We start from the raw sequence: 24,805 nt of genomic DNA, 5'->3' as shown, positions 1-24,805 counted from the left end.
ACTGGGAGCAGTAGAATGGCTTCTCTCCTGTGTGTGTTCTCTGGTGACTCTTTAGGTTTCCTGCCTTACTGAAACTCTGCCCACACTGGGAGCAGCAGAATGGCTTCTCTCCTGTGTGTATTCTCTGGTGTATCTTTAGTTTGCTCATATAACCAAATCTCTTTCCACACTGAAGACAAGAGTGAGTCTTCTGTCCTCCTTGAGTCTGTGGTTGTGATTTAAGGTGAGTTGGACAAATGAAACTCTCACTGCAATCTAAACAGTGGTGATTCTTCTGTCTTGAGCTCCTCCTCCTCCGTCTGTGTTGTTTATGGCTTCCTGATGCGGAGGAGCTGGGCTCCATGTCTGAGTCTGGGTTGGAGCTCTCTCCTGTAAGAATAGGAACATATACAGGATTAGAAACAACATGAGAACAAGTGCTGCTTCCATAGACTCAGCAGTGCCAGAAGTAACACCACATCTCTGGAGTCTGCACACGCTGTGGGAACATGAAGTGTTCAGAGTGTTAGGATACCTGTAATGGAAAACTGTAATATTCCATCCTTGATAGAACTGTGCCGCAATTGCAGTTAGAAATGACAGAAATCCACCGAGTGCAACGCTTGTCGAAAATACGACCGTCAGAGTTTTGACGAGAGCTGGAGGCGGCAAGAAATATGACGGAGGCGGCCGCCTCATAATTCTCTATGCAGGAAAAACCCTGAAACCCTGCTACTATTCACCTGTTGATAGGATGTGTTTTTTCATTGTGCATAGGTAAATTCTAAATACTGTATCATTGGTAATTATAATCAAGTTGTAATATCTAAACTGTTGAGATTGAGCAAACCTCTCTCTGTCTCTGTCATGCACAAACTGACCATGCTTTTCTCTGTAACTGGACCGGAGCCAGATGTAGACCACGGCTAGTGGGGCCAGTATACCTTGCAGCAGGGAAACCTGACTAAGGGGCCAGGGGAGAGACTGGGTCAATAGGTCAGTATATTTAGGACCGGCCAGTCAGCTGACCAGAGTCAGGTAACTGAATTGCCATGACGACCAACCCGTTATGGGATGGAGACGGGCCGAACGTACATCTAACTTTAGTGTAAACAACATGTTTGACAGGAGAATAATGATTTGCAAGGTACAGCTGATTCCTGTGTCAGCAGGAATCTAGATTATAAGGAGGCACTGTGAATGTCATTCTGTGTGCGTTCTCTGTCTGTGCCTGCGACTGAACACACCCGGCGCCGTGAATAAACTTGTATCTTAATTGTCTACTTTGAGCAAGCTTTAATTAATTACTTTGGGGAATCAACAAATCTCGGCCTCCGCCCATCATCAGAGAATCATCTATTATCACCTGTATAACCAGGGGTGCACATAACTTTTTGGGGCCAGTTCTCAGAGGAGCACCTAGTGATGCTGCTTGGTGCTCCCCGAGCTCGCGAGTCACGACCCGTCCCACAGGATGGATAAAAAAGGGATACATGGATAACTTATATTAGCAAAACAACATGTAGTCATAAATAAAGATGAACAAACAAATGATTGTGTGCAAAACAAAAGAAACAAATGCAAATTCAAATGACTGCTCTTTAAGCATGAAAGTCTGTCAGACTCCTTTAAATACAATGAAATCAACTGACATCACTTTAAGCACTAACTGAATGTCTGTTCTTTAAACACACTGAAATAAACGGACATCTCTTAAAGCACTGCTCTGTTCTGTAAACACTGAAATCAACTTTTCAACAAAAAGTTACAGCCTAAGCATTTATTTATGCTACAAGCTTAATCATCATCATCACTGCTCTCTTGACTGCTGTTATCACTGTCCTCAATTTCAACCATGGTAGAGGATTGAGATTGAGATAACGTTTATTGCCACTATGCATTACACATATAGGAATTTGCTTCGTCACCACAGCAAGTGCGTTTATACTTTTTTCACATATCAAAAAACAGGACAACACAACAACAACACAGGACAGACAACAGTGCATTGGATAGTGCGGTATAAAGTAAAGTGCAGTGCAGAGTTTTTTTTGAGTCCAGTTCAGTCCTGGGCAGACTTGGGGGCGGGGGGGGGGGGGGGAAGCCAGAGTCATTTAACAGCCTGGCGGCTGAGGGGTAGAAGCTGAGCCTGTGGCGGGCCTTAAGTGCCTTAGGCAGCCGCAACCTTCTTCCAGAGGGAAGCAGGGTGAGGAGGCCGTGGCCGGGGTGGAAGGGGTCAGCCATGATCTTCCTTGCCCTCCTCAGAGCCCTGGTGTCATGCAGGGAGTTGAGGGAGGGCAAGGGACAGCCGATCACCCTCTCTGCTGAACGTCGCACCCGCTGCATGTTGTTGGATGTTATAGGCTATCACTTTAAATAGCTCATTATTTTGATTGTGCAACAAAGTCTTTTTTTTTCTTTTTTCTAATAGAATTCCCAACCATATTCCCTGGGTCAGGGGTCGAGGTGCGATAATGAAGCTGTAAAACAAACGTCTGAACGTTTGAAAGCTTCAGAGAAAAGAAACGTGAAGTCCCTTGGTGTTGTTTTTCCTTTTAGCGACGAGTCGTTCGGGACTGAATTTTCACGTGGCGGCGTGATAACCGTGCGATACGCGGAATGAAAGTACGAGTTACGATACTTTCCGAATGTTTTCGTGAGGGGAGTCGCCGTGGTCGTCGTCGGTCGACTGTTGTGATGGATTACTCGTCAGGCCTTCGGCTGAGGTGACGGCAAATAGTTACTTAGTGGGGCTGGCTTCTTGGATATTTTGACGGCTCGTCGGGTGCCTCAGTGATGCAGCAGTCAGCAGTTGGATTTTGAGGAAGTAAATTCCTCTCCCAGCGGTTCCAGCTGTTGGTGCGCAAGAGCGCCTTCGTGCGGCTGATCTGCCGCGCAGCATGCATTTTGGCGACGCATGCGCACTGGCGCACCAGTTGTGTGTACCCCTGTGTATAACCCTGCTACTATTCACCTGTATAACCCTGCTACTATTCACCTGTATAACCCTGCTACTATTCACCTGTATAACCCTAACTCTTTGACTTCAATAAATGGAATGATCATTTAAAAACTGCATTTTCTATTTACTCAGGTTATCTTTGTGTAATAGTAAAATTGGTTTGATGATCTGAAACATTTAAGCGTGACAAACATGCAAAAACACACGGAATTGGGAAGGGGGCAAATACTTTTTCACAGCACTGTATATGCGACCTGCCTGCTGAGACCGCAGTAGACATGACACATATCAGATTCATATCTGATAGAGGCCGGCATGAGATTGAGGCCTGAATGGGATCTGAGAATATCAGAGTCAATGTGCTTGTTTACTGCTTACACCTGCATGTTACATAACCCATCTGTGCCACATGAGAAAAAACGTGAGAAAAAAATCTGAATTGTGTCACTTGGACCTGCGGTGTAAATGCAGCCTAAATATCTGCCAGCGCCCTTTGATCTACTCATTAACCTGGCCTTCGCCAAATACATAGCATGAACTCACCATCTTCATCATCCTCACCAACTTCATCATCTTCACCATCCTTGTCCTCTTCATCCTCCTCTTCCATCACCACATCTTCCTCCTCTACTTCCTCTTCTTTCACCATCACATCTTTCTTCTCTTCTTCCTCTCCTCCTTCTTCCTGTTCTTCTTTCACCATCACATCTTTCTTCTCTTCTTCCTCTCCCCTTTCTTCCTGTTCTTCTTTCACCATCACATCTTTCTTCTCTTCGTCCTCTCCTCCTTCTTCCTGTTCTTCTTTCACCATCACATCTTTCTTCTCTTCTCCTCCTTCCTCCTCCTCCTCCTCTTTAATTGCCACATTGAGTTTGAGTGTTTTCCTGCAGTCTTCCAGCTTCACTGCCACCATCCATCGGCCGTGTGTGCTTTCCAGGGCTGCAGAACCACAGCCAGAACCAGGGGACTGTGTGGACCTGGGGTCAGACATGGTAGCTGGGCTGTGAGGTGGATCTGTGCAGTGGAAACAAAGGAAGCATAAACAGTGAAGAGTATATTTCTCAAACAATACCAACAACAACAACCCCTAACCAGACACTTAACTCTCTACTCCCTCCACCTGTCATTCTAACCAGACACTTAACCCTTCTAACCAGACACAACCCTTCTAACCAGACACTTAACCCTTCTAACCAGACACTTAACCCTTCTAACCAGACACTTAACCCTTCTAACCAGACACCTAACCCTAACCAGACACTTAACACTTCTAACCAGACACTTAACCCTTCTAACCAGACACCTAACCCTTCTAACCAGACACTTAACCCTTCTAAGGGGGTGTTCACCTTCAGCGTCTTTTTACATACAACCCTATGGGAAAAGGAAAAAACGTCCGCCTTTTAAAAAGCGTGAGAAAAGCGCAGCTGCCGCCGCCTTTTTCAGTTGAATTTATTTAACTTTTCAGAAAGGCGCTGTGTGTCGTCAAGCGCCTTTCTGACAGCTGACCAATCAGGACGAGGAGAGTAGGTACGCGTGTACCTTCCCTAGTAACCAACTTCCTAGCAACCGGTGCTCCAAGGCGTCAGACCCATCAAGATGGAGAAAAACAATGTATCAGTTGAGCAACTCGTGATTGCTGTTTCACATTACACCGAGTTGTATGACATGAGTCACAAGAGATACAGCAACATTCACATCAAAGACTCAATCTGGGAAGAGATCGGTAGATCTTTGGGTTTTTCTGGTAAGTAATGACAATGGACTCATTCACTGACAGCTAGGTAGTTAACTGCTAAATTAACGCTAGATAGGAAAGGTATGCAGCAGCAAATGGAAATATCTACGAGATAAATATAAGAGGGGGAAGAGAGAAGAGCAGGAGAAGGCCAGGAGTGGTGCTGAGGGTGGTGTCAAGGAGAGGAAGTGGAAGTACATGGACATTCTAGCATTCCTCGAGCCTTACAATCAGGATAGGGAGACCACCTCCAACTTTGAATCTCCAACAGAGATAGGAGAAGTAGTTAAGTAGGCTATTAGTAATGTGTCTTGCAGAAAAACTGTGTATGTGGGCTATGGACCAATGAAAAGACAAAGACCAGGGGCCTCATTTATAGAAAGTACTTTGAATCAAATTTGATCTTACCCGTGTCGTACGTGGAAACGATCGTAGCTCTACGTCAGGTATTGACTTGACGAACGCACATTACCTACTGGTTATGCGGAGTTATTACAGGCATGTGAGCTGCACTGCCTACTGTAATTCATGCGACGGCTCGTAATAAAATTAACAATGTTTTTATCAGCCGAGAAAATTAGTTTAATTCAAGATTTAAAGGGAACTGATGTTTATGATTGTATTTCAGTCTTCCTTTATATGCCAATAGGTTATTGTATGATCATTCTAGATTGATAAAGGCGGTCGGGTATATCCCAGCCCTCCTTCATCCGCATGATGTGATCGGGGGAATTCGGGGGCGAGCGTTTGCGACCGCGCGTCTATTTCTGATAAAAGACTGTCGATCTCCTCCTCAGTAAAGTTTTTCTTCTTTCGTTTGTCTACCAACATGTGAACTCGTCAAAGGTGCTGTACAACACCTCAATTAAGCCTATTTATAGCACTTGGCTTAATTCAGCCGCTATAATTGAGCCGCTATCACAGGGCGTAAATACAAGGCTCATTCACCTGCGTTCAATTTCAAGTATATTTGTTATTTATAGAAGGAAGTACGTACGCAATTTTAAACAAGCACGGTTTTATCAATAATGCAGGGCTCGACAGTGTGACTGTTTTGGTCGCATTTGCGAGTGAATATATTTCTGTACGACTTGGAAATACATTCAATCGCACCAGTGCGACTACTGCTGAACTACTGTCATGCGCAGTCAAACTTATGTGTATAAGCGATGAGGGAATGAAAACAGTGAACAGAAACGCGTGTCGCAGAAATGCTTCACGCGAGTCCTCTCGTAGCGCTGTGTGCTTCCGGTTTCATTACAAAGAGGTTAACCCTATATGTGCCTGACGTCTAACAACATTCAAATGACTAACTTCATATTTTTTCGGATTTCAATGTATGACACATCATTTGAAAGCTTATGATCTGTAGTTCCAATCCACAACACGTCACATTTGAAAGTGTTTATGTAATTGTTTTACATTTGAAAGTGTTTTTTGTTTATATATATTTATATTATACAATTTACCAGTCATATTATGGAATGTGTCTAAATGTTAAAGTTCCATAAGTATAAGCAAAATAAAGTAACAGTTTGTAAATAAATAGTAGCATTTAAAAAAATAAAAAACACGAACCGTGAACCGTGACCCAAAAACCGAGGTTCATACCGAACCGTGGGCCAACTGAAATTAATATTCTTACTTCCCCTTTACATTGTGTGAGTCTCCATTTTTATTACGGCCAAGAGCCGGTTATGATCATTTTGATATGTTATGATTATGATAATTTGTTGTCGTTGACGAAAATTGCACAATTTTCATTGTGCTACTGAAATTATTGGTGTGCTACTAAATTTTTCAACATGGTAGCACAGTGCTACCTGGGGAAAAGGTAAGCGTCAAGCCCTGCAATAATGCTTACGACCATTTAGAAAAATGTGCTTACGTGCAAGTCAAAGATGACGTCCAAGTACATTTTTATAAATGAGGCCCCAGCCACTGACAGATAAACGTTCAGATTCACCAGCCACTCAATAGTAAATCATTATTTTGTGTCTGAAATAAATCTACCAGCCACTCTCATATTTTATCAGCATTTGGCCCTGTTATGGACGTATGATTAGGCGGGTGTTTAAGAAATGTATAAACTTGGAAAACGTAAATGTTCAAGTGCTGTGTTGGGTTTTTCCGTACAGGATCAAACTGAGGACTCCCTAGGCCTAGAGGATAGTCTACTTTCCACAGACCACATGCCTCCCTCAGTGACATCTACACATGCCTCCCTCAGTGACACCAGTCCTTGCCTGTAGGGCTGTCCCAAACGACTATTTTTCTAACGATTAATCTAGCGATTATTTTTCCGGTTAGTCATTTAACGATTAGTCTAACGATTATTATTTTTACTGTTCGATTAATGTATCACTTAATTTTCCCCAAAATAATGGCTGTATTGTCTCTCTCTGTTTAACAGTGTCTTTATAAAGCACTCTGGGTAATAGCTGCTGCTCTTATAAAACAAAGCAGCGTGTGACATGCACATTACTCAGACGGCCGCCCCTTTAAATGATCAGCTGATGTATTGGGGCTGTCTGTGGGCCCGCAATTAAACACAGACACCTTTAATTCGGCAACCTGCTACTACTACTACTGTAACTGCCCCTGTCAAACAGCCCCAGACACAGGGCAGACTCACTGCTATGTTTAGCCAACTTGAATGCCAACATGGCCATCAGGGTTTTTCCTGGCTCAAAATGAGGCGGAGGTGGTACCAGTGGTGTTTGACATCGGGGGGGACCCATGAAGCAGGGCTGTCTGGGGGTCCTTAAACATCAAACACTTAATTTCTTGCATTCTGGTGAATTGATATGCACCAATTTTAGTGTTGTTCCGATACCGATACTAGTATCGGCATGGCCACCAATACGCACAAAAATGCTGGTATCGGTATCGGCGAGTACTAACAAATAATAACACCCGATACCAAACTCTTGTTCAAACGCAGCACGTTGCGTTTTTCTCAGCTTGTCTGCTATAGTAGCCTGACACAGCCTTCCTAACACAGACATGCCCAGACATGCCCAGGCATGCTCCTCTGCTGGAACGCTATTGGCCCAGAGCAGCTGCTCTCAACCAATGGCGTGGTAGCTTTTCACTATCGCGGAAAAACAAACACGCATGCTGAAAAACAAACACGCCCTGAGTACCAACCAGTGGGCTTTACTTGAAAAAGTAAACATCGTCCTGGCTCCATTCGAGGAGATTACGAAACAAATCAGCTTTAGCACCTCCATCGCATCTGAAGTCGTCCCCACGGTGGTGGTACTGAAGCGACTGTTGACCCGAGAGACCGAGGAGGACAGCGGGATAAAAACAATGAAAGCAACCCTACTAGCGGCTGTCGACAAAAGGTTCCAGACCGTCGAGGAGGAGCCCCACTACTACTACGACTGTTTTATATCTTAAAGTTATTTTGTTTGTAAATGTTCACTTGCTGTTGCACTACTACTACGACTGTTTTACATCTTAAAGTTATTTTGTTTGTAATTGTTTACTTGCTGTTGCACTACTACTACGACTGTTTTATATCTTAAAGTTATTTTGTTTGTAAATGTTCACTTGCTGTTGCACTACTACTACGACTGTTTTATAATGGCTATTGCACTGATTGGCATCTGTGAGAGCCACATTTCAGGTTTTATAAGGGGTTGATTTTCTTGTCACCATACCAGGTAGACAATAAAAAAAAGTTCTATAGCATTCACTCTCTGTTATTATTTCCTGTTTTACAAAGGTTTTGAGCAGTGCCAGACTAAGTGTTAGCAATAATTTTACATCGAGGTGAGTATGCGGCTCAAAAAACATGTTTTTTTGTTTAGTTTTTTCAAACGCCGTGGTATCGGATCGGTACTCGGTATCGGCAAGTACTGCACGGTCAGGTATCGGTATCGGGATCAAAAAATGGTATCGGAAGAACACTAACCAATTTGTGCCCTTTCTGCATCAATTTATGGTGGAAATGTCATTATTTATGTAAAGGAAAACACAATATTCAGGCACCAGATGACCATTCAAAATATAATGTAATATAATGCAATATAAGGCTCTGTATGTATTAATATAAGGCATTCTGTACTTTCAAATATGTATTCTCCTTGAGCAGTCAACATACTATCAGCTATTTCGGTAGCAAAAACGAAAGCTAACTTATTTGCGAAACAGCGCCCCCGCCACCACGTCGGCGCAATGCCGCAATTGCAGCTAGATTTTTTTTTGCGACGCACCAACGCACATTACGCAAGTCGACGTATTGACGTAGTCGATTACGTCGACTATGACGACGCGTCGTCCCAGCCCTACTTGCCTGGTCCCTACAGACCCTACTACTAAGTCTAGTGGCTGGGGGAAAAGGAAGGCCTCTCCTCCAGAACCTCCAAGAGAGCTGACCCCATACCAGGCTCAAATTATACACAGATTAGACCAAGCACAGACCAAATACACCGAAAATGAACACTACAGTTTGGCACCCACATTAGATCGTCTTGACCCCCGAAAGCAAGCCATGGTGAGGCTTCGCTTCAAACAAGCCTTATTTGATATTGAATTTGGAGAGTAGTGAGTTCACTGATCAGGTAGTGTTCATTTTTGGTGTATGTTGGTGTGTGTGTGCTTGGTCTGATTTGTGTATAATTTGTTATTATACTGTACATTTGTATAGAATAGAATAGAATATAATAGACTTTATTGTCCTTGTACAGTTGCCTATACATAATTATGTATATAGTACATTTGCCATGTTTTGTATATATTTTGTAGATTTGTATGTACCGTATTTTCCGCACTATAAGGCGCACTTAAAAGCCCCCCCCCAAAAAAAGAAACGACAGTGCGCCTTATAATCCGGAGCGCCTTATATATGGATCAAAATGTAAAAATTACATGACCAATAAAAACAATTTAATAATAAAATAATAAATAAAATGTTTCAGTACGACTGGTAAACTACAAAGCCGCACCGCTTGCAGCATTACGGTAATCAGTAAACACCGGTGCTTACTCACAGTCCCACACCACTTGTGTGTATAAAGACCACAAAATGGCTCCTGTCAAGAGACACACTTACGACGCAGAGTTCAAGCTCAAGGCTGTCAGTCACGCAGTAGAAAATGGGAATAGAGCAGCAGCGAGAGAATTCAACATTAATGAATCAATGGTACGGAAGTGGAGGAAGCAAGAAGATGACCTGCGCCAAGTAAAGAAGACTAAACAAAGTTTCTGAGGGAACAAAGCGAGATGGCCACAGTTAGAGGACAAACTCGAACAGTGGGTTGTTGAACAGAGAGCAGCAAGTAGAAGCGTCTCTACAGTCACAGTTCGAATGAAGGCAACAGCGCTAGCACGGGACATGAACATCGAGGAATTTCGAGGCGGTCCTTCTTGGTGCTTTCGTTTTATGAAAAGACATAAACTCTCCATCCGCGCAAGAACTACCGTCTCGCAGCAACTGCCAAAAGATTGGATATCGTATTGCATATTGGATGACGTACTCGCCCAACTGTTCAATTCGGACACTGAAGAAGAAGAATTCAAGGGATTCGTGGACGAGGAATGAACTGAAAAAGTGAGCTTTACGTGTTATACATAACTGAACAATGTTGAGTTATGCACTAACGTTTGATTTAGTGGTATCAGACTGTTTCTTTTACTACGTGTTTACTGAAATAAAGTTTGAATGTTTGACTGAATTGAATTAATGAACATCTCATCCCTCTGTCTCCATGTCATTGTAGAACACCCATGCCTTTGGAATGTGAAGCTTGAGGTCTACAAAGACAAAGACATCTTAAATGAAGGAGGAGAACCTGACGAGACGGAGGATAACATCCTGTCCTTTTCTTCACAGTTGCCCGTGTATCATAGGCTTTAGATTTTGAACTTAAGATCACTCTGATCATTACGTTGTTATGAACCCCAAGAGAAGAGAGAACATTATCGATGGCAGTAGATACGTTTCCGACGACACAGTATACCTAACGACAATACTATCAGACTGTTTCTTTTACTACGTGTTTACTGAATCAGGGAAAAGTTCCCCTCCACGTTTGGGAGAAGAGTGAACAAGGCTGGGAGATATTGTTAATATTGTTAATATGTTATTGTTAATATTGTTAATATTGTTAATATGCACATTAACGTTTGAACAACGTTACCATGGGAGTGAACGGAGTTGTCAGAACGCTTAATAAAGTTTGACTTTATCTGACTGTTTTGTTGACATTCCCTTTAGCACAGCTCCATCTAGTGGATGCATAACGCAACCCCAGTCAAAAAAAAAAAAAAACAGTGCGCCTTATAATCCGGTGCGCCCTATATATGAAAACAGTTCTAAAATAGGCCATTCATTGAAGGTGCGCCTTATAATCCGGTGCGCCTTATAGTGCGGAAAATACGGTAGTCCTCTTCTTCCTGCTTCTGAGTAGATTAGACGTGTTTCTCCCTCGCTCCTCTCATACCACTGCTTTCCAGCTTTTTTCTTGCTTCTTTTTTATAGTTTTAACATTTTTTTTATATAGCTGTTATTCCTACCATGCCTGCTATCTGTCAAAGTTGTGTGGATCTTTCAAAGAGAGTAGACTTATTGGAATATACTCTCCAGGGGCGACTCTCCGCACTCGAGAATCGCTACGCTAATGGTTCTCCACCCACGCACGCCTTTGAAGAGGATTTAAATCAAAATTCACACTTCCCAAAGCTAACGAGGCAGGTGACAGCTGCAAAATTCACTGGACAGATGAATTATCTACTGAAAAGCAGCCAACTGAAGTCCTCGTTAGCACCGTTAGCATCATTAGCAACAGGTAGGCCCGAGCCATGGGCTTGCATGACTAAACAGAGCCGAGATAGGAGTCTGAGACACCGGCCCGCGGAGCAGCGAGCTGGCATGACTCCCAAGGCCCGAGATAAGAACATCAGAGTCACGCCAAGATTTCCCAGGCCTGGGAATCACGTGACTCCCCGGCCCCCCCCGGCGACTCCCCGGCCCGCAGACACGAGCTCAAGGTCACCCCCTCCTTCTTCTACTTCTCTGTGTGACATGCAGCGGATGAAACAGACTTCACCTCCAAAAGATACTTTGTTGATTGGAGACTCGGCGATCAGAAACGTAAGAGGTAAAAAATTACATATCCACTGTCTTCCTAACCTAACGGTCTCAGAAATAACAAAATATTTGGAAGAAACACTGTCTAAAAACCCAGACACAAAGCGTCTTGTATTACATGTGGGACAAACCGATTCACGTAAAATGGGCTCAGTAGACTTGAGACGTGATTTCATGGAACTTTTCAATAGACTTGACAAGCTTAAGATTGAGACATTCATCTGTGGACCGCTACCCACTGTTGACAGAGGTAACCTGGAATTCAGCCGGCTCCTAAGCCTTAACACGTGGCTCTCTGGTGCGTGCCAACTTAAAAGGCTGAAATTCATTGACCACTGGAACATATTCTGGAGGCAGAGACCTATTCAAAAGAGATGGCCTCCACTTAAACAGATCGGGAGAATACCATTTGATGAACAACATACTCTTCAACCTCATAAACTCTGCTCCCCCTTCCCTCGCTCTTGAACCAACTGAAAGGCCTACAGCGCAGGATTCTTCAGACTCAGCACAGGCAGCTGAACTGCTCACAGTGGATAAACTCTCCCCACAGTCCTGCGACTCATCACAGCCTACAGTAAAGGGCCTTCCAAACTCATCACAGCTGGCTGAAGTGCGTGCTGCAGATGACTTATCAATCTCCCCATCGCAACTGCCTAAACTGCGCTCCACAGTCGCCAGGGCAAAACTAATCATTAGCCAACTCGTTGAACCCCCACTAAGGCGACGGTCCAGCCCCTTTCCTCTCCCCCCACCCTCCCTCCATTTACATTTACATTTTTGGCATTTAGCAGACGCCTTATTCCAAAGCGACTTACAATCAATACATTTGAATACTAAGCATGTGAATCAGCAGTCCACCATTCGTTGCAGGAAGAGTACTCTAGCTCGGGCCCAGGGGCCACTGATAGAAGGAAAAACCTTCTCCCTATTATCGCCTTCTACAAAAACTTTTATTTTATTTTTTATATTACTGGAGAAACTGAGAAACAGTACAAGGGGGGCAATAGAAGTTCTTAGGGACACAGAAGAGGGGAAAGCGGGTGTCTTTAGGAGACGTAGTGGTGAGGGTCAGAAGATGTCTCAGGAGGAGCAGTTAAGATGTAACCTGAAGAGATGGGTCTTCAGTCTACGACGGAAGATGGGTAGTGACTCTGCCGTTCTGACAGCCGTGGGGAGCTCATTCCACCAGCGGGGAGCCAGTGTTGTGAAGAGACGTGATCGGGCAGCCCGACTGCTGTGTAGAGGAGGTGGGGCCAGTCGGCCAGCCGAGGTGGAGGAGCGGAGTGAGCGGGCAGGGGTTTGGGGGGTTACCATTTCCTTCAGGTAGGCAGGGGCTGTCCCTTTAGCTGCCTGGTATGCAAGCACCCTCCCTGCCCCCAACCCCCCAAACCACTCTGCCCCCGACCCCCCAAACCACTCTACCCCCAACTCCCAGAGACACTCATCCACTGAGTCCACTGAGCTCTCCTTCCTCCAACTCACGCCGTTCCTGCCTTTCTCAGCTAAGTTAGAGAAAATGGTGAAGACAGGAGTAGAGCTCACCCCGAAAGCTGCTCCATCTCAGGCAACTCTCCATTCTACAACACCTGGCCCCACACTCCCTGTGACGCCAGCCTCATCAACAATGCCAGCCTCATCAACAATACCCATCGCCCTACCCCGCCACAGGATGCTATCTACAACACCCATCCCCATCCCCCGGATGACACCCAGAATCAGTTGATGCTCTAACAGTCCCTGCTTCCATAGAGTTGATACCATTGACATTCCTGATATAAAGCTGGGACTCTCAACTCTTGCTATCCCTGTTCATATCAGTAACAGAACAGTTAATTGCAAGTCTGAATGCTTTATACACCCCTCAAATTTAATTTCTGTACCCTGCCACACACAGCCCACACAGAGACCAAACACAAAACCACTCAAGCTAGCACTTTTCAATGCCAGATCCTTAGCTAATAATTCTCTCTTAATCAACGACTTGATTAGCTCCTATGAACTAGATTTCTTATTTATCACTGAGACCTGGTTAGATAAAGATAACAAGACACCAATTCTTATTGAGTCAGCACCCCCCAATTTTAGAACCTTAGATGTCGTTAGATCCCACAAAAAAGGTGATGGAATCGCCTTTCTTCCGAGACAGTTTTAACTGCAAACAGAAATCCTTCGGGGAATTTTTATCATTTGAATATCTTTCAGTTGTTTTTAAATGTTCCACTCGAATTATTTTTATAATTGTATACAGACCACCCCAATACTCTACTAGCTTCTTTAATGAACTTACAGAGCTTCTCTCCATCATTACTACTGAATTTAATGGTCTGATCATTGCTGGTGATTTCAATATTCATGTAGATAACTCAGAGGACAACAAAGCCAAAGAACTCTCTGTTCTGTTAGATGTTTTTGAACTTCAACAACATGTGAACCTCCCTACTCATAATCGAGGTCACACTCTGGACCTTATCATCACCAAAGGCCTAGATATTTCAAATGTTGTTGTAACTGACATTGCCCTGTCTGACCACTGTTGCATATTCTTTGACGTATCTATCTTTCCTGTTATTCAAACTATGTCTAAAACTATTTCAAAACGATATATCAATGAAAAGACCAGTGCACTGTTCACACAGGCCTTTTCCCTAGCCCCCCCCCCAAACTTCTATTCCAACCTCAGTAAATGACCTTCTACACGATTTCAACTTAAAAATCACAAAAACCATTGATGATATTGCACCCATTAGATCCAAATGCATCTCTGGTAAGCAAAAAGCTCCCTGGAGAACTGCCCCATCCGTAAAGACCCAAAAAAGAGAATGTCGTAAAGCAGAGCGCAGATGGAGAAAAACAAACCTTCAAGTCCACTATGATATCTATAAAGAGAATCTTCAGAACTATAACTTAGAAATAAGAAGTGCCAGGCAATCATTTTTCTCTAAGATCATAAACAATAACATCAATAATGCCCGCATCCTTTTCAGAACTGTTGACAGACTAACAAATCCCCCAACACCCATTGCTCAGGAATTTCACTCAACTAGTAAATGCAATGAGCTTGCATCCTTTTTTAACAATAAAATAGAAACCATTAGACAAGGCATTAGGTCTTCTGTGTCAGGCATGAAAAACATGTCCCCATTAACAACCCCAAATAGGGGGGACATAACAACCATGTCACAATTTAACACCATTGATTACAAGACCCTAGATAAAATCATGTCACGTCTTAAACCATCCACCTGTGCCCTTGATGTCCTGCCAACAAGCTTTTAAAAAAACATATTTAGCTGCATGGCAGGCGAACTAATACAAATAATTAACACCTCCCTTTCATCAGGAATCTTCCCTGAAGCCCTGAAAACTGCAGTTATTAAGCCTCTACTAAAAAAGAACGGCCTAGACCCATTTGTACTAAACAACTACAGACCCATATCAAACCTTCCCTGTACAGGAAAAATTATTGAAATGGTTGCCCACGAACAACTTAGCAATTATTTGACCCTAAATGATCTCTTTGATGACTTTCAATCAGGCTTTCGCCCCCTACATAGCACTGAAACGGCCCTTATTAAGGTCCTTAATGACATTCGCGTAAACACAGACTCCGGAAAAATCTCAGTTTTGGTACTACTAGATCTTAGTGCTGCCTTTGACACTGTAGACCATGACATTCTAATAGATAGACTAAAAACCTGGGTAGGACTTTCGGGCACTGCCCTAAACTGGTTTAGATCCTACCTACAGGACAGAAGCTACTATGTCTCCATTGGCAACTTTGTATCTGACCAAATTAAAATGACATGTGGGGTTCCCCAAGGGTCAATCCTTGGCCCCCTTCTATTCAATCTCTACATGCTTCCATTGGGACACATCATAAAAAATAACAAAATTGCCTACCACAACTATGCGGATGACACTCAAATCTACATAGCCCTCTCACCGAACGACTATAGTCCCATTGACAATCTCTGTAATTGCATTGAGCAAATAAACGCCTGGATGACACAAAACTTCCTCCAACTAAACAAGGACAAAACAGAGATAATTGTATTCGGTGCACCTGACAAAAGATCGAAAGTCAGTGCAAAACTTGATTCTCTCTCTCTTCACAGTAAAAAACAGGTCAGAAATCTTGGTGTAATTCTAGACTCCGATCTAAACTTCAACAGCCACATAAACTCAATAACTAAATCAGCCTACTATCACCTGAAAAACATAACAAGAATGAGAGGTTTCATGTCCAAGCAAGACCTTGAAAAACTCATCCATGCATTTGTTTCGAGTAGACTTGATTATTGTAATGGTCTACTAACAGGCCTATCTAAAGGAGCTGTTCGTAAATTGCAGCTCATCCAAAACGCCGCTGCTAGGGTCATAACAAAAACAAAGAAATTTGAACACATTACACCAATCCTGAGATCCCTGCACTGGCTACCAGTCTCTCAGAGAATTGAATTCAAAATCCTCCTAATTACATACGAATCACAAAATGGTCTTGGACCAAAATACATATCAGATCTCCTCCCACCCTATATTCCCGCAAGGTCCCTAAGGTCAGCTGAGACAAATCAGCTAATAATTCCAAGAGTAAAAACAAAACACGGTGCAGCAGCTTTCAGTCACGCTGCTGCATGCTCCTGGAACAAACTCCCTGAAGAAATCAAACAGGCCCAAACCCTTAAAATATTTAAATCTAAGCTAAAAACCTTAATGTTTTGCACCAGTTATGATTAAACAGAAACACTTCTATCAATGTCTTTTTTCCATTAACTATTGTCTTTTTAAATGTTTTATCTATTTACTTCTTATATTTGCTTTTATTCATTGTAATTTTTATTTTCTTATGCTCCTCTTGCTGTAATTTTAAATAATGCATGTAAAGCACTTTGAATTGCCCCTGTTGTATGAAATGTGCTATACAAATAAACTTGCCTTGCCTTGCCTTGCCTTTTGTATATGTTTTGTATGTATACATGTTTTGTATGTTAATTTGTTAATTGTTAATTGTTAATTTTATTTATAAAATAACAATAAACATAATATTATATGTATTGTTCATTTGTTCTTTAAATAATAACTCACAAGACCACACCTCAACTGAATTAGTTGGGAATGTGGGATGTAAATGTATTAGATACAGATCCAGTGACTGCGAAGAACACAAGAACTAAGAAGAACTCCAAGACGCCAGACCCATCAAGATGTAGCACAATGTAGCACATGTTGTAGAATGTTGTAGAATGAACTCGTGATTGCTACTGGTGTTTCATAACGTGGTTCCAGTGTTAGCAGCATTCGGCAGAAATCTTCATTTTCCGCAACACTGTTGCAAATATACCCAGTTCAACACAACACACCTTGTAAATATACCCAGCGATAGACTTGGTAATAGTCGTAGCCTCGGGGAGTAAAAGGGAAGCCTGGTCTGCCTCTTAGACATGACTACATCGTAATGATTACAAAGATGCCACTTGAAATGCATGAAATCCAAGTTTATTACATATCCGTAAGCAACTTCTCTGCTTTCAGAAACTGTTTGATTTTTTTAGATTGGGCATATAGTTCATGAATTACGATAGTTTGAAGGAACGCTGTAAAATCCTTTCTAGACACGAATCTATCGGCATTAGTCAAATACATGCTCACATCCAGTCATCCGCTCACTGCTCTCCATCAAAAATGGCACATCCATCAATAATATTACATAATAACAACTGCTCTGATTAGATTGCTTAGATTGTTTAATACATCAACTTGGGATAAAGATAAAGGATTTCGCCAGAGATGAACTCGCGAGTATCATGCTTCCTCCATTGAACGGAAAGTCCTATCTATTCCATTCAAAATGTTTTAGCCTTCCCCCTTTCCACTGGTAATAAGGAATTGACAAGAATAGATCGATATAAATAGATCAACATAATGCAGCACTATCATGCACAGATCAGCCTTAAAACATGTAACGTTATATATATAACGGAGCGATGTATTTCTACGGAAAGGCTGACTGACGCGGGGCTCATACAATCTCCGTGTGTGAAAGAGGCTTGAATGTTGAAATAACAGTAATAGTATTACAATGTTCATTGATAAAATGACATAAGGGATGGAAAGGGGTTTTAGAAGGGGGATGACGAAGCGCGCTCGACTGAGGAACAGCATAGGCACAGGACATAGCATAGTCGTAGCCTCGGGGAGTTAAAGGGAAGCCTTGTCTGCCTCTTAGACATGACTACATCGTAATGATTACAAAGATGCCACTTGAAATGCATGAAATCCAAGTTTATTACATATTCACCTAGTATTTGACTGACTGTCAGTCACGAATGGTCCCAGTATTGTGGCTTCAGTTGGGTTGTAATTGTGCTTGCTGCAGAGCACAATGTTATTGCTGATATTTTTGTTTTAATCCTGTTCTTTTACCAACTGTTAAGACAACAATAAAGTAAACAAGTTACTTTAGCTAGCTAAAGATATTGGCCCCCCAAATAATTTTACAACTTATAATTATGTTTAGGGATGCACGATATTATCGGCACCGATATTTATCGGCCCGATAATGGGAAATTAATGTTTATCGGTATTTATCGGTTTTATAAAATTTTAGCCGATATTTAACCGATAATATGAAGCCGGAAATATAAACATGCCTTCCCCGGTGGCGAATTTGCGGAACCTAGGATGGTAGGGGAAGGTAGGGCAATACCGCTACCTGATTGGTTGGCGAAGCAGGGAAGGCGAGTCGGCAGCCAATGAGGGGGCTCTTCACGAGTGCTTAGCCAACCAATCAGGTAGCGGTATTGCCCTACCTTCCCCTACCATCCTAGGTTCCGCAAATTCGCTCCCCGGTGTGGACATTCTTCACAGTTTCTGAGTGCGTTTGCAATTTGCAATACATGTTCGACAAAAGTTCGGAGAGGAGGGCAAAGGTCTACGAGTTACAACACAACGAATCTCACCTTAAGATTCACCATTGCAAGCACGCTGTATGGAAGGAATATCAACACTAGTAGCCTAGTAGCCTAGCCGCGGAAAAAAAGCTGCTGTGCCTATTGAACACGCATTTGAAAACTGCAGGAAGTTCACTCGAGAGACAGCTCAAAGGCTCAAGCAATCAATGAAAAAATAATGGAGTTGATGGCCCTCGACAACCAGCCTTTCTCTGTAGTAGAAGATAAAGGATTTCGCCAGCTAATTTCACATTTAGAGCCCCGGTATACACTCCCAAGTCGCCGCTATTTTGCAGACGTGTGCCTGCCTGCTCTGTATGATACAGTCGCCACACACATCCATAGTGTGATCGATACTAGCGTAAGCCAGATAAGTTTGACATAAAATACATAAATATAATATGTATAAATATAGGCATATATGGCTTTTTCTGATGCAGTTACATGTGTCAAGACAATGAAGGCTTGTTGCTTTATCCAGACCACAGGACATGGTTCCAGTAACTCATGTTCTTGGATTCATTGTCTTCAGCAAACTGTTTGCGGGCTTTCTTATGCATCGATTTCAGAAGAGGCTTCTGTCTGGGGCGACGGCCATACAAACCGATTTGAGCACTGGGCACTGACAGGCTGACATCCCACTTCTGCAACCTCTGCAGCAATGCTGGAAGCACTCGCACGTCTATTTTTGGAAACCAACCTCTGGATATGACGCTGAGCACGTGGACTCAACTTCTTTGGTCGACCCTGGCGAGGCCTGTTCCGAGTGGAACCTGTCCTGGAAAACCGCTGTATGATCTTAGCCACTGTGCTGCAACTCATTTTCAGGGTGTTGGCAATCTTCTTATAGCCAAGGCCATCTTAGTGAAGCGCAATAATCATTTTTTTCAGCCACTCAGAGAGTTCCTTGCCATGAGGTGCCATGTTGTCCAGCATTCAGAGAGAATTGTGCCCAAAACACCAAATTTAACAGCCCTGCTTATCATTTAGACCTGAATCCTTGTAACACTAACGAGTCACATGACACCAGGGCGGGAAAACAACATCATTGGGCACAATTAGGACATGTTCACTATGGGGTGTACTCACTTTTGTTGCCAGCTGTTTAGACATTTACAGCTGTGTACTGAGTAATTGTCAAAGGACAATAAATCTATACTGTTATTCATGCAGCACACTGACTACTTTAAGTTATATCAAAGTTTCAGTAGGATAATGTTATCCCCTGAAAGGATATAACAGAATATTTGTAAAAATCTAAAGGGTGTACTCACTTTTGAGATATACTGTATATTTATATATACAGCATATGGATGTTACGTGCCTGTTACCTGCCGCTTTCAGTTCTAATAGTTTAGATCTCGCAACCAGGGAAACGCCTTAAAGGGAGCAAGACACGAATCTACCGGCATTTGACTGCCGCTGGACTGAGGAACAGCATAGGCACAGCACATCGCCATAATAGCGATTTTTTTGTTATGCTTGTTGTAAGAGCCATTTATGGTCCTGTCATATGTGTTGTAATTCACTGTGTGGGCATGGGGTGGCGCTGTCACAATACCTGAGGCAGGTCTTTATAAGGTAGTACATTTGTTGTTATCGTCAGGTGTTGACCCCGGAAGGGCAAATAGGTTTGACCGCAAGGGCGCTGAGTTTGTGATTATTATTGTTTTGTATCAGTGATTAAGCCATAGATGGCAATCAGGAACGCAATAAAGGTTTATTATGCAGCAAACCAATGACTACGGATCGTGTATAACCAACAGCACACATCAAACTAGAACGCACGGCGCGTCAACCAGAGTCCGCGGGTTAGCATCTCAGTAGCTCAGTATTAGACTGTGCTCCTTTAACACTTGTTGTAAATAAAAGTTCTATGATGCATTGAAATTACATTAAACTAAGATAATACGATGGTTAGCATAACTTTTCTAATCTTTATTAATAGGTTATTACAGAAACAGTAAGTGACATTTTCCTAGAGCGAAATCTGTTGTGGTATTTAAAGATGGCGGTTAGCGAAGAAATCTATGAACATGGGATGACGATTTCCATTGACCAATCAACGGTGTGCAGCGTCACACGTCACACGCAGCCTGGCAAAAAGGTACCTTTCGGCCCTGTAGTTCCTGCTCGTGAAGGGTAGCTAAAGAACCGTGCCGTGCCGTACCGTGCCGTGCTGACCCGGGCCGACAAATGGAAAAGCGCCATTATACTTTCAAATTGAACATGATAAATATGTTGTCTATGTGCAATCACAGTATCTATTTGACTAAAAACATGTAAAATCTAATTCCGATTTTGTGTTTTTCTTATTATTACACTGTTATTACACTCTTATAACATGCAGTCAATTGTAAATAACTGACAGATTTTGAAAAATGGGCCAAAGCAGCCAGACGGTGTGGCGGGACGCGTGCTGACAGACTGCGCTGACCAGCTGGCGGGGGAGAAACATGTCTTTTATACAATAATGATGATCTTATCATTCACTGAAGACTGGATGAATAACAAGAATGGTATGTGACTAAAAGTGCAGGTGCTAGATAAAGAGAGACTCTCACTCCCTTCTCTCCAAGGCTAAAGTGAAATAGTTATGCTCTGTGTTATCTGTACCCACGTGATGTTGTACAAGAACTGAATGTTGAAACTATAAGAAGAACCAACCCCATAGAGAGGTGGGCTTTGTACTTTGGAATAGGGCTGGGCAAACGATCAAAATTTCTTTTCCGATAATCGCAAGAATTAACGATCAATTATCGCTAAGCTTTTTTTTTCATAAAAAAAAAATATATATTTAAAAAAATAAATAAAAACGTTTTTCATTAAAACAAATTTTTTTTTCCTTGGGGAAAAAACTTTTTTGGTGTTGCCATTGCACACATTCATTCATTCACTTTCAAACTAGACACTACAGTCAGATAACAATCCTCTTAAACAAGGCAGTGAGTAGCCTAAATTGTTTAACTTTAAAACACATTTTACGTTTTAAATAAAAATATAGAAAATAAGTAACTCACCATAGGAGCAGTAAAAAAACAGTTACTCACAAATAGGAGGATGACTGAAAACTAGGGATGTCCCAATCCGATACTGAGATCGGATATCGACCCGATATTGGTCCTGAATGCTGGATCGGAGATCGCACCAGAAAAAAAAAAGGCTCCGATCCGCGTGCCCGATCCGCGTGCCCGTTCCGGCGTGTCACTCAAGTGACGACAACAGTAGTCGCCAGTGGTCACGTGCATGACAGTTGGCTAGTAGCTTTGTGAGAGTCATGTCAGCAGTGTGGGAATACTTCAGTCTTAAAGACGAAAAAAGTCCATCAGCGGAATGCAAGATTTGCAAAATAACAGTTTCGAGGGGTGGCAGCGATGCTAATCGGTATAACACCACTAATGTAATTAAACATTTAAAAAAACACCATGTGGAACAGCACCAGGCCTACCTGCAAGCGTCTGCTGCAAAGAAAAAGCCCCTGAAACAGCAGACATTGCTACAGTCAATGCAGAGGCGAGAGAAACTCCCCCCAGACAGCAAAATTGCAAAAGCAATAACGGAGAAATTGGTTCGGTTTATTGTGCTCGACGACCAACCACTTTCGGTGGTAGAGAATGTGGGGTTTCGGAGTTTAATTGAACACCTAGAGCCGCGTTATACTTTGCCCAGTCGGCATTATATAACCGAAAATGCCATCCCGAAAAAGCACAATGAAGTGTGTGAGTTCCTCGCCAAACTATTGGAGAATGTCGATGCTATTAGCTTCACAACGGACATTTGGAGCTCAGACGTGTGTCCAATGTCGTTGTTGAGTCTCACAGCACACTGGATAGACTCTGATTTTACTTTCAAGAAAGCGATGCTGCATGCCCGTGAGTTCCGTGGCTCACACACTGGGGATTCCATTAAGGCAGCCATGGAGGAGATGCTGCTCGAATGGAAAATTAACAAAAGCAAAGTCCATGTCGTTTTAAGAGACAATGCTAAAAATATGAAGAAGGGCATGGACCAACTTGGAGTGGCGAGTCTGGGATGCTTTGCGCACACTATGCAGCTTATTGTGCATGAGGGACTGTTGTCGCAGCGCAGCGTGAGTGACGCACTGGCTAACGGGCGGAAAATGGTAGGCCATTTCAAGCACTCGCCTTTGGCATATTCACGGCTGCAGGACTTACAACTAGAACTTCATATGAATGAATGGACTTTATTGTCATTGCTACAGTACAGGTACCAAACAACGAAATTTAGGAGGGGTGGCTCCCCTGGTGTTAGGAAAGGAAAAAAAAAAAAACTTTTAGAAAAAGAATAAAATCACAAGAAGGTAAGGAGCTGGTTTACATAAATAGAGGCTATGTACACAATCCACTGTACTATACTGCACAGATAGTCAACTAGGGTTGTCATATTGCACAAAAGTATTTTTTCACGTTATTTAAAGTGTCACAGTTTGCAGGCTTGAAATGTACATGTTTGTGCCTCAGCACTAGCTGCCATACAATCCGTCCAGACTGTCCTGGGCCCAGAACTTAGGCCTTTGCTGTGTTCAGGGCCTTGACGGCCCTGTGGTAGAAGCAGTTCTTCAGTCTGTTTGTCTTAGCGGCCGGGGTCCTGTACCTCCTTTTCGAGGGCAGCCTGATAAAGTGTACGTGCCCAGGGTGGGTCGGGTCCCTGGAGATCTTGGAGGCCTTCCTGAGACAGCGTGTGTTGTACAGCTCTTCCAGAGAGGGGAGGGGGGCGCCGGTGATCTTCTGTGCTGTTCTCACGACTCTCTGTAGCGCGTTTCTCTCCGCTGTTGTGCAGCTGTAGAACCAGTTGCAGATGCCGTAGGTGAGGATGCTCTCCACTGCGCCGCGGTAGAAGGCCACCAGTATCTCCTGCTTGTTGTGTTCTTTCCTGAGGCATCTCAGGGTGTATAGCCGCTGTTGTGCCCTCTTGATGGTGCCTTTTGTGTTGTCCTTCCAGGCCAGGTCATCCCGCATGTGATGTCCCAGGAATCGGAGGGTTGAGACTCTCTCCACGCTCTCTCCGTCGATGAGCAGGGGCTGGATCTCTGACTTTTTCCTCCTGAAGTCTACGATGAATTCCTGGGTCTTTGACTTGTTTAGCAGCAGGTTGTTAACCTTGCACAACTTGCTCAGTTGCTCTACCTCATCCCTGTACGCCGCCTCGTCCCCCCCCGAGATACATCCCACCACGGTGGTGTCGTCTGCAAACTTTACGATGTAGTTGCTGGGGTGGACGGGGGTGAAGTCGTGGGTGTAGAGGTTGTAGAGGATGGGGCTTAGCACGCAGCCCTGGGGGGACCCAGTGCTGAGGCTGAGGGCTGTGGAGGTGTGGGGGCCCACCCGCACCCTCTGGGGGCGGTCGGTCAGGAAGTCCTTGATCCACGCACATATAGAGTGTGATAGACCCAGGTCTAGTAGTTTGGTCACTAGCCTGTCTGGAAGGATGGTGTTGAAGGCGGAGCTGAAGTCCACGAAGAGCAGTCTCGCGTAGCTGTTTCCCCTCTCCAGGTGGGATAGAGTGGCGTGGAGAGTCGTCGCTATGGCGTCCTCTGTGGACCTGTGGGCTCTGTAGGCGAACTGGTATGGATCCAGGTTGGGCGGGAGGCGTGTGAGTATGTGGGCCCGGACTAGTTTCTCGAAGCACTTCATGATGATTGGTGTGAGTGCCACCGGGCGGTAGTCGTTTAGGCAGCTCACCGTGCTTTTCTTCGGGACTGGGATGATAGTTGAGGTTTTCAGGCAGGGTGGGACGGTGGCCTGGGACATGCCGCCTAAGCGTCTGCAGCAGGACGTTCAGACTCGGTGGAACAGCACCCACTACATGATTGAAAGCCTCATCGCGCAGAAACGGTCACTCTCGGCGTATGTAGCTGAACATGACCTGCCAGCGACGCTAACAGCAAACCAGTGGGGGCTGTTGGAGCGGACTGTCACGGTGTTGGCCCCTTTCGAGGAGATGACAAGAGAGGTGAGTGCCTCATCGGCATCACTAGCTGATGTCATCCCCATCGTGTGTGTCCTGAGACGTGTCCTCAGTCGGGAAAACGACACTGACCAGGGGATTAAAAC

At 43.6% G+C, this 24,805-nt stretch overlaps 1 protein-coding gene across 1 annotated transcript in view; it reads right to left on the bottom strand.

The window, feature by feature from the left end:
• LOC308171301 (uncharacterized protein) overlaps positions 1-24,805 on the bottom strand; it is a gene marked incomplete at its 3' end in the record, with an annotated part of 170,780 nt that overhangs the window by 5,257 nt on the left and 140,718 nt on the right. The window contains exons 2-3 of the mRNA XM_080546134.1: positions 3,485-3,955; positions 85-369 (exon numbers count right to left, since the gene is read on the bottom strand). Of these exons, the coding sequence (XP_080402260.1) occupies positions 85-369; positions 3,485-3,955 (756 nt within the window). The remainder of the gene's footprint in view (positions 1-84; positions 370-3,484; positions 3,956-24,805) is intronic.

The sequence above is a fragment of the Nansenia antarctica genome, assembly GCF_963989245.1.
Source record: "Nansenia antarctica genome assembly, chromosome: 15".
Taxonomy (NCBI): Eukaryota; Metazoa; Chordata; class Actinopteri; order Argentiniformes; family Microstomatidae; genus Nansenia; species Nansenia antarctica.
This window is presented reverse-complemented; position numbering and strand designations above follow the sequence as displayed.